Genomic DNA, 11,278 nt, shown 5'->3' on the forward strand with positions numbered 1-11,278 from the left:
AGGAAGTAAATCGGAAACTAAAATTGTAGATCGGAAACTTATATGCTGCAAAATAGACCCGGGGGCCATAGGTTTCGCTAGAGGCTTCTCTCAAGATAGAAAATATTACGGTGGGTGAACAAATTACTGCCGAGCAATTGATAGAAAAGCGCAAAGTTATGACGATATCTAAGGCAATGATCATGAATATAGGCATCACGTCCGTATCAAGTAGACCGACTCCTGCCTACATCTACTATTATTACTCCACACATCGACCGACTCCTGCCTGCATCTAGAGTATTAAGTTCATAGAACAGAGTAACACATTAAGTAAGATGACATGATGTAGCGGGATAAACTCAAGCAATATGATGAAAACCCCATCTTGTTATCCTCGATGGCAACAATAGAATACGTGTCGGTTCCCCTTCTGTCACTGGGATCGAGCACCGCAAGATTGAACCCAAAGCTAAGCACTTCTCCCATTGCAAGAAGAACCAATCTGGTTGGCCAAACCAAATCGATAGTTCGAAGAGACTTGCAAAGATATCAAATCATGCATATAAGAATTCAGATAAGATTCAAATAATATTCATAGATAAGCTGATCATAAATCCACAATTCATCGGATCTCGGCAAACACACCGCAAAAGAGTATTGCATCGGATAGATCTCCAAGACATCGAGGAGAACATGGTATTGATAATCAAAGAGAGAGAAGGATCCATCTAGCTACTAGCTATGGACCCATAGGTCTGAGGTAAACTACTCATGCTTCATCGGAGAGGCAATGGTGTTGATGTAGAAGCCCTTTGTGATCGAATCCCCCTCCGGCAGAACGCCGGAAAAGGCCCCTAGATGGGATCTCACGGGTACAGAAGGTTGCGGCGGTGGAAAAGAGTTTTCGTGGCTCTCCTGGTAGGTTTTGGAATATTTGAGAATATATAGGTGGAAGAAATAGGTCGGTGGAGTCACGAGGGGCCCACAAGGGTGGGGGCGCTCCCTACCCCCTGGGCGCGCCCTCCGTCCTTGTGGGAGCCTCGTAACTTCCCTGATGTGTACTCCAAGTCCTCTGGATGTCTTCTGGTCCAAGAAAAATCATCGCAAAAGTTTCATTCCGTTTGGACTCCGTTTGGTATTCCTTTTCTGCGAAACTCTAAAACAAGGAAAAAACAGAAACTGGCACTGGGCTCTAGGTTAATAGGTTAGTCCCAAAAATAATTTAAAATAGCATATTAATGCATATAAAACATCCAAAACAGATAATATAATAGCATGGAACAATCAAAAATTATAGATACGTTGATGACGTATCAAAGCTACCTTTATAACTACCCCGTCACGGAGTAGCGTCTGATAGACCCTAAGTAAGTCTATTCACATCCTGAGTACATGCGAAGACCTCTGGTCTAGGATATGGCATAAACATTGTACCTAAGACTAACATATGAAAATATCTCACTGCTTACATGACTAACGTAGAAATCATACAAGCTTGGTCAAAATCAGGATCATCTACTGAAAAATCTTGCCAAACATGTGAAAAAAATATTAAGCAAACAGAGAAGCATGAAAAAATACTAACAAAATGCAACCAAATAACTAAGAACCAGAGACAGTTGGAGAAAATCATCCTCGGCAAGAACACTAGGAACAAAATGATCCCCATCTGAATCATCGCTCTCTTCAGGACAGCTGACAGGAATGCCCTTAGAACAACCCTTCCGGACTCTAGCCATAGTATAAAATATTTCCTAAATATGGTTGAACATACATACAAAAAATACTAAGAAGTATTGCAGTATGAATAACCACAGGACCAGTGTTGATGAACTAACAAAAATAAACTCCGAACATTACACAAGTTCAATAATTGTCCATTGCATAAACATTACCAGGTTGCATAAAATGGAGCAACAATAGCAAACCATTCAATCCAAACAAAAAAATCTACTCACAAAAGGCATATACAAATACAAATACAACACTGAACAAAAAAGTGCAATTTACAAAATATAAAGGCTCAATACACAAAGATAACAACAGAACACATTAACTGAGCCAAGAAAATATATACAATGAACAAATGCCTAAGGAGACTACTAATTTAAATTATACTTAAACTAGAAATTACAACTAATGAAAAAGAGCTGGCACATTTCACCCCCCGCAAATACCAAAAACTCATATTAGCATAAGCATGACAACAAAAAATACTAATAAGCAGGAAAAACTAAACTAAATCACTACCTACCATGCTTATAAAAATCTAAATAGTCAAGCATCAGCTATGAAACTTACTAAATCACCGGGTAGCAAACTGAAGCTTACAACAACTACAAAAACAAATCAGGAACTACAACTCAGGGAGAAATACTCGACAACTCTAGGTACTTAACTAACCTAAAATCAATGTTCCACGACAAAGGCATCTATACAGCTAACTAAGCTAACAACAACTAACATCACTCGTGCAACAAAATCTCCTACAAATTACAATGAACCTAACACAACCAAATCAGCAAACACTACTAACCCTGATACAATCAACCAGGGGATGCATACGATGCAAAAAGAACTAACCAACAGCTAAATCACGGATCCAAATGGTCAAAAAGACAAAAACGTATCACGCGAACAACATACCCACGTACATCTATCAGAAGAAATAAAATCATGCAAAACCTATGGTGAAACTAACACATACATCATACAATGGTGCATGAGCAAACCTACGTATCAGAGAACACAAGCAAAACGCAAATCTCGGCAACGAATTAAAATCAGGAACAAAAAGGGGAGAGATGCAACGCTGGGGAGAAGTAGTACGGGGAGAGATGAAATGAACCACGAATCCCAGAAGAGCACCGGACTCCCGACCACCAAACTCCCCAAGCGAGCAGCAAGGTAGAGCTCCAAACCAAAATCGCCATGCCTCCCTCTCCCTCTCCCTCTCGCTCTCTCTCTGAGCCCTTGACGCGTCCGCCACTGAGAAGGGAAAGAGACAAAGGCAGCGTGAATTGACGGGTCTCCTTGAATTTTTACGGGTTCAATAACAACCAACCAGCCCGAGAGCTGAAAGAAAAGCAGAACTGCACGAATCTCAACAAAGAGATCTGACAACAAAAAAGAATGAAAGCCAAAAGTTTTCACCCTGCTGAAAAAAGTTAGAAATTTTCATGAAGTTAGAGCGACTGGTGTGTCTAACCAACAAAATTCCACAAAAAGAATGATTGTTTGTGTCTTGTAAAATAAAAAATGACAAGTAGGTTCTTCATGTCTTTTCCATACGAAATACAAATAGACATATTTTTTACATTCCGTACAAGTTATTGTTCTATAGCATTTCCTATGACCATGAATTTTGCGCATTTTTGGAAGTCACAAGGTTTTAAACAATTTCAAATCCGGTCTAGTATTTATTTGAAACAGTTTTTGAAATTCAGAATGAACCTTGCGGGACATTTTCTTCTCTACCAAGATGTCCCATTTCTCATTACTTTCCTAACCGAGCCTGCAGCACTTTATTGTTTAAAGATGATCAACTAGTTCATGCTGCCAAAACAATAAACTGCTGCAGTAACCATACACCATAACACATAATTTTCAGCAACCCAGCTCAACCCAATAATACTGCTCCATCCCATTCCCATACCATGTCTGAAAACACAATCAGACATCTCAGTAGAAGACTAACACACTAAAGCAGCAGTGCACAAGGGCAGGTAAACAAGCTAGAGTTCTTGAATTCAAACTGAAAGCATTCTAGAATTCATGATCCACAGAAGGGAGCGATCAAACGCCTAGTCTAGGAGGTGAAGATCTCGGCAGGTACATGACCATGAAGATAAAAACTCACGTTAGTGACAGCGAGAGCTACAGCATTACAGACGGCGGCTAAATTAATCTTACTTAGGGAAAAACAGCATGCCAGAGAGCAAGAACCTAAATCTCCTAGCTATCAGGTCGGCCATTGCTGGTCTACGGCAGACGTTACAGCAGTACCAGCTCCTCTCCAGCCCAGCCAACAAATGGGGCTCTCTTCGAAGGCTTGAGCATGCGGTGTTAGTTCGACATCATCTTCATGTCGGCGTCATGCCTGTTGTTGTTCTGATGGTGCGCCGAGAGCGACCAGCCGCCGGATGCGTACGCAGGGGGCATGTGCTGCTGCTGGTGCTGCTGCCCACCAGAGTGGTTGTAGGGCATCCCGCCGTGGTTGATGGGGCTACCGGAGTCATCGGATGATGCGCTGGATGTGCCCTCTGAGGGAGGGCTGGCCACTGGAGCTGGCACATAGGTGGCCATCTGTGGAGGTGCGGACATCGGTTCAACCTTCCGTGGCTCAGCGGGCTTTGATTTTTTACCTTCGGCTATGAAACTAGCCACGACAACCTGATGGCAAAGATCCCAAGTCAGCATTTTGACATATTTTAACAAAATGGAGCTACGGCAGAGACAATTCCCAAATTAACAGAACCTGAACAGGTGTCGCAGCCGTTAGCTGCCCAGCTACACATCCACCAAGAACCCGGCCATCAGATCCTGCAAGTGCAACGCTCAATCCACCAGTCCTGCTACGGGTGTCACCATCTTCTGCAAGTAGGAATGAACCAGATAGGGAGATGATCTCAAATCGACCCTGCACCAGAATCATATATCAAAGTTAGCCAAGTGGCATTAGGCAGAAAGCTCTATGAATGTAATACAAGGTAAAGGTGTGCAATCATAAGCAGAAAGCCGCAAGCTTTGAGGATCAGACTGAAATAGTACTCCTATTGAAACACATGGAATTCTGTTTGATGTGTATAATTCTGATAGTTAAGAATAAATTCAGCAAAGAACAGAATACTAATTTAATTGTCATGTACATGTAGAATGTGCAAGCATCAGTATCCTATTCAGTCCACACAAGATAATTACGCACCTCATAAGTCACCAGTCCACCAGATGTAGCTGGCTGCCGAAGTGTTACATTGCTTATTGCACCATTTGCTGAAAGAATGCAAACTGTGCGAGGTCCTTGCTGTGAGAAGGACATTATTTTTGAAGCAACATCCTGTCATGAAAAGAGATGGCTTTTACATTAAAACAAGCTTTCAGCCATTACAAACATAATCAAGCGGGCTGCAGGTAATTTAAGCATGAAGTAACGACAGAATTAGATTGCAGAAAGAAATTGCATGGCATTGAGGAAACAAGTATGCAGGTGACTCCTCAAAAGAAACAACAAATACAAACATCTAAAGCTCGCTATATCATTGAGGCAAAGAAAAAACACAAACGACTCGCACAATGAATAATCAATATACCTTTACCAAATGCAAATGCAATCTGATCTATGCACGTAAACCACACCATAATTAGGACGAGGATCTCGTACTAAGCAAAATTACTTCACTTCAAGTTCAAACACAGCCTGATGTGCCCACTTCTACCTAATCTAGGTGAACTACCATAAAGAACATATCTCTGCATGCTTTGTGCCAGTTACAACAACATTGAAACCTACACCACTCGAGACATTATATCTTCAGGCGAAATTAACTCGGCCAAGAAAAGTTACACCCCCTTTTACTGCATAAAGAAACTTTTTATCAATGTGCAAGGTTGCTCCTGATCTAGATGAACTAGAAACTCTATGCACCAAACGGTGAATTTGATCCAACAATACCATCAATCGTTTCAACTAGTCCCTCTTTTGATGGTCCAGACTCAACACTAGCAACAGACACAGGTGCCACCACTTGCTGGTGTGTGTAGTTGCAAAAAGGCCAGAAGCCCATCTCCATGGTTTCTTCAGATCCTACTTGCTGCTGACCGGTGGGGCCGGGTCAACAGCCATGCTGGGAATCTGCCGGGCACAGCACCACTACATCTTGCCGGCCTCCAAACCGGCAGATCCTCCTCTCATGTTACTTTGATACGGCGAGGAGCTCCAACTACTCGCTAGCTAGTCAAAGGCTCGCAAATCGCAGAGAGACATAGATCCACCACCATCAGTACTCACTGAACTGGATGGATGAATGGATGGGGAAGGAATAAACAAAGTAAGATCAGGGAAAGAATGCAGAGATCTGTGGTGTTTCTTCCACATGCATGGATGTTTATTGCTACCTCGCCGGCCTTGACGGAGAGGATGTGCGGAGTGAAGGAGATACCCCACGACCCTGCAGGAAATGGCAGACATGGCAAGTTAGTTAGATTTATGAAAGAAGCGGCGGTGATTATGATAGTAATGGTGCCCGCGTACCGAGTGCTTCGAACTGCTTCTTCTTGCCGGAGCCAGGGGGGCGGCCGCGGCGCTTGGCGTTGGGATCAGACGGGGGGCTGCTGATGGAGAAGCCGTGCTGCTGGCCTGGAGGCGGGGGCGGCGCGGCGCCGCCAGAGGCGGAGGAGAGGGGCGCGAGCGCGAGGGCCATGCTCCCGTCGGGCGCGTACTTGCGCGGGCGGCCCCGCTTCTTGCGCATAAGGTCGCCCATACCGAGCGCATTGCTGCCCGGCGGTGGCGCCACAGCGTGGGGCGGCGGCGCGGCGTAGAGCATGGGGCCCGGAGGGTGATGCTGGTGCGGGTGCTGGTGCTGGTGCTGATGCTGATGCTGATGCGGGTGCTGGTGCTGGTGAGGGTGGTGCTCCCCGGGCGGCTTCCCCACCATCTGGTCGAACGAGAGCCTCATGCCGCCTCCCGGCATGGGCGCGGCAGGGTTCGCCGACCCAGCCGGCGGCTGCTGTTGCTGCTGGTGCTGGTGATGTTGGTGGTGCTGATGGTGCGCGAACGGATGCGGCGGCGGCGGCATGGAGGCGATCGGCGGTGGCTGCGTGTGCGGCTGCGGCTGCGGCTTTGCCTGCGAAACCGGGGCAGGGGCAGGGGCAGCGGCCGGGGCCGGCGCCGGCGCGGTGGGGGCGGCGGCGGTGGCGGCGGCGAGCGGCGCGACGTCCTTGGCCTCCATTCCGCCCAGATCCAGCCCTCCTGGTCTTCCGGGTGGCGCCGTTACCGCAGCTGCTTCGCCGTGAGCTTGAGTTTCAGCTCGAGAGTCTGAAGCCAACAAACAAAACCAATCAATCAATCAGTCAGTCCGTCAGTATCCGGTCCGAGTTTGACCAAGCTGCTGCTGCTGCTGCTTTATTTCTCCCCCACTCCACTCGGAAGCTGCATCTCAAACGAACGAACTCACGAACGAACAAAAAGGCTGGAGATAACAACCGAGGAGGGGTAACATGGGAGGGATCGAGCAAGCAAACAACCTCCAGAATATTATCAGATATAAAGATGGAGGATGAGAACAAAAGGGAGTGAGAGATTAGGTGGGGGTTAGGAGGGGTGGCGCGCGTGCACGCACCTAATGGATGGATGAGATCGCCGAGGACACGCCGTGCTCCTCCTCCTCTCTTGCTCGAGCACCAGACGCCACTCCCTCAGCTCACTCCTCACTCAGCTGAGTAGTTCTAATGCGGACTCGGCTAGGCGGAGCTATTCCAATCCAGAGGAGGGAGGGGTGGCGAAGGGAAAAGAGGGGGAGGAGGGCAGCGAAATTACGGGGAACGGAAATTACTAAAGTAAAGGCAATAAAGAAGGGGGAGAGAGGAATTGGGGGCAGAAAGAAAGGCGATTTGTTACGGGTACACGCTTCACATGCAGGCACTGCATTTCGGGTAGTAATAAAGGCCAGCGGCAGGGCGTAGTTGGGGAGCTACCTCTGCTTCCCCCCCCCCCCCCCCCCTCTCTCTCTTCAAACGGATAAAATAATATTTTTCTCACCTTGGGTTGGAGTACGTTTTCTTTCTCGTTCGAGAGAAATAGCAACAGTACTATACTCGGGCGGGGAAGAGAGAGAGAGAGGAGAAGTGGGACTGGTCCACTCTACTCGAGAACCGAAACAGTAGCCGAATTAATATTCGAAAAGGGGAGCCATTGCTTGCTTGCCTGCTCGTTTACGCCACGGATTTACTACTCTATAATTAAATTGGCATGGTACCAGTGGCCGTATTGATGGCCGGTTTAGAAAAGGCCTTGTCTTTTTGGGCGTGCTTGGCGGGCAGGAATCAATCGCCCATGGTCTCATTACTTTTCTCTCCCATCTCTTTTTTTTTCTCTTTTTCTCCTTTGCTTGCTTGCCTGCTTGGCCTCCCTCTCGCCAGCTTTTCCCGCTTGCGCCACCTCTCCTCTTTCCTCGTCCCATTTTTAAACCGGAAAATGTTTTCGTTTTAGGGAGGGAGAAAGAGGCGTCAGGGCCCACCTATCGGTCGGAGGTCGAGGTGGCCTGGTCAGAGGAGGAGCGGGCAGCTGGCTGGCCGGTCAGAGGGACAGCAGGCCAGGATTCCAGGCCCGTCACGTGACACCATCCGGCCGCAGAAATAAACAACGCCGCGGGCCCACCGCCCGGGCGCCGGTTCCCGAGGCGCGCCACCGTCTCTCCCTGCGCACCGGGGCCCGCGGACTGACTCGCGGCAACGGTCACGGCCGCAGCCCGCGCAGGGCGTCTCTCGGCCGTCGGATGGCGCGCACGCACGCATGTTCTGGTGGCTCGGATGAGTCCACCAGGATCGGAGAGCCCGCCGCGGGCCCGCGTCCGCTGCTCGCGGACTAATTGACCGGAGAAGTCAACGTTCTGGTGATCGGCTGGAGCGACCCCAACGGAACGTACGAGTACTAGGGTACTGGTAGCAGCAGCGCACGATACGACAAACGTCGCCGCTGTTGGCGCTTCTCACCACCGGTCGTGCTCATCCATTCCATTTCCGCCCTGGGATATCGAGGGCATTCCTGGTAATCCACACGGGCATGCTGCCAGGTCTCTCGTCAGCTAGGGTTTAAGGGCGTTTTCGGTGTAATTATGTTCACCCGAATCAGCTCCGTTCGTGGTACGCCTATCTTTTTTCTGTGGGGAGATCTCGTCAAAGCATCGGTACAAAATTGCTGTATGTACCAGAGGAGTACTGCTTCGCTTTTCATTACAGTTTATTATTACACTGAGCCGATAGGTGAGGCGCTGTAGGTGCTGCTATGTTTTGTAGTACTATTTGCACATCGTAATTCATTTTTTGTCGAGATTTTAGGCTGGTCACAGTGGGGGTAACTTAGCAAAGTAACATAGCGTATTTTAAGATAAATTTACTTATGTAACATGTACTTTATAGTAGTAACATAATATGTTATTGTAACGTAACGCAACACAAAGCAAAATGAGTTTATAATCTAATGAATGCATGCATCTATGATACTACTTTTATATTACTTTGTATATTAGAAGGTAGTAATATCGAAAATGCATAGGAGCTCTCCGATGCTACGCCCCCCTATATTCAAAAATAATTTAGTAATTCAAAAAAAGTTAAAAAAATCCCGGAACTTTTTACGGAAGCAAACATGACCAAGTATTGCACTCGTATAAAAAGATTAAATAAGGAATAACTTTTATTGTATCCGGGGTCAAAGATTTCTCAAAAAAGTGCTAGATACAAGTACTATTCATGCTATATTGTCGTCATAATTTTGGTTTCTTTTGCCGTGAAGTTAACGGGAATCATTCCTTGGCCAAACTTTTTATATGAGTACAATACCTAGTCATATTTGGTTAAAAATACCTCCAGGGTTTTTTGACTTTTTTTGAATTATTAAATTATTTTTGAATATAGGGGGGTGGAGCACCCGAGTGCTCCTAATCCGCTTCCGTAGTAACATAGCTAGTATCTACATGCATGACACTAGTCTAAGTTACTTCGCACTATGACTAGCCTAGTGCTGCTCCTAGATACCGTGAGGCTGGCCATAGTGGTGGTATCTTAGCCGGTATCATGCACTCGGGACTAGCAAACAAGCTGATGTGGCAGACAATTAAATAAGAGAAAGGGTTAGAGTAACATAGGTAGTAGATACTATATCATAATAAATGTTATCCTACTACGTGTCATGCATGACAATAAATAACATCATACTCTGGTGCTCCACACCCCTATACGGACATTAAATTTAAAAATACCAAGAAATTTGAAAAAAAAAAAACTGAGATTTGGGATATCAAACCTAGGTTCCCGATCTACTTTCATGTGAGATTCCGTGAAAAAATACCAGGAAACATACTCGTGGCAAAAAAGACAAAAATTTCCTATGTATAGAAAAAACTGTTTGGACGGATTATGGTCCGCACAGTATTTTCTTCGCCCCGGATATGTTTTCTGGTATTTTTTCACAAAATTTCACACGAGAATAGATTGAGAACCCAGGTATGATATCCCCAAATTTTAGATTTTTTGAATTATTTTGTTTTTTTACGATTAATATTTGTATAGGGATGTGGAGCACCCAGAAGCTTCTGTGTAATGACACTACTCTATGATGTTATGCACTATGAAGGTAGTATTATACACTAGTATCGTATGCATTATATTAGTATATGATACTCCCCACTATGAGTAGCCTGATGTGATTGCTTTTGGGTGATGCAGGTTATTGGTCCAGATTTAAGGAACACACCGTGCTCGAGGATCTTCTTCATGGAGCGAGTTGTCCTCAATGCTTACTTTAATCGAAATTTGTAACTGACATACCGGATTGATTTTGCATAAGTACCGAACACATTGGATGTGTTTCGTTTCTGATGTGATGATCCTTGTTCAGTTGCTCTTGTTTTCCTTCCCGGGTGTATAACCAAGAGCGAGTGGGTCATGGTGGTGGTTTGCGTGCAAGCGTTGAGGGGCGCTGACATGTGGGCCATACTTTGACACCGTTGCGCGGCATTGCAAATCTAATCCAAGTGTCGCCCACTCCCATCAGGCAGTGCTTGGTGCGGCTTGAAACTCCGTCGGTATTTCCCCAAAGAGGAAGAGATGATGCAGTACAGCTACAGTAGGTATTTCCCTCAGTTGTGAAACCAAGATATCAATCCAGTAGGAGAACCAAGCAACACTATGTAAATGGTACTTGCACACAAAGAACAAATCCTCTCAACCCAACGCGTAAGAGGGGTTGTCAATCCCTCCTCGGTAAAAAGATAGATTGGTTTGTGTTGGGGATATGTCTATCAGATATGACCCGCCCAGGAGGGGCCGGGTCATCCCTATGGCGGTTCATCTAAATAAAGCCCAAGAGTATATTAAAGATGGCGGTTCAATAGACAGGCTTGTTAAAGGGCCCAAACCCGAAGGCGGCTTAAGGCCTGTAAGTGTAAACCGCCATGTATATGTAAACTTGTATTGTAAGGCATGAAAGATAAGTCACCAAGCCGGACACGTTGTATGAGCCGGCGGGGACTCTGTAGGCCGCAGGGCGTCAACCCATGTATATAAGGGGACGACCCGG

General features: G+C 46.1%; 1 protein-coding gene and 1 long non-coding RNA gene across 2 annotated transcripts; one reads left to right on the forward strand and one right to left on the reverse strand.

Moving 5' to 3' along the window:
- Positions 1–3,708: 3,708 nt before the first annotated feature.
- Positions 3,709–7,600, reverse strand: LOC109781070 (AT-hook motif nuclear-localized protein 10). The gene is made up of 6 exons (XM_020339653.4): positions 7,320–7,600; positions 6,233–7,015; positions 6,097–6,149; positions 4,907–5,038; positions 4,460–4,621; positions 3,709–4,374 (listed from the first exon to the last, which is right to left on the reverse strand). The coding sequence occupies exons 2-6, from the start codon at positions 6,927–6,929 to the stop codon at positions 4,048–4,050; spliced, it is 1,371 nt and encodes a 456-aa protein (XP_020195242.1). The 5' UTR covers positions 6,930–7,015; positions 7,320–7,600; the 3' UTR covers positions 3,709–4,047.
- Positions 7,601–8,779: 1,179 nt separating this feature from the next.
- LOC120967998 (uncharacterized) lies at positions 8,780–10,578 on the forward strand. The gene is made up of 2 exons (XR_005761891.1): positions 8,780–8,898; positions 10,426–10,578. It is a non-coding gene; the product is annotated as an uncharacterized lncRNA (long non-coding RNA).
- Positions 10,579–11,278: the final 700 nt, after the last annotated feature.

The sequence above is a fragment of the Aegilops tauschii genome, chromosome 1 (genome assembly GCF_002575655.3).
Source record: "Aegilops tauschii subsp. strangulata cultivar AL8/78 chromosome 1, Aet v6.0, whole genome shotgun sequence".
NCBI classification, from domain to species: Eukaryota; Viridiplantae; Streptophyta; class Magnoliopsida; order Poales; family Poaceae; genus Aegilops; species Aegilops tauschii.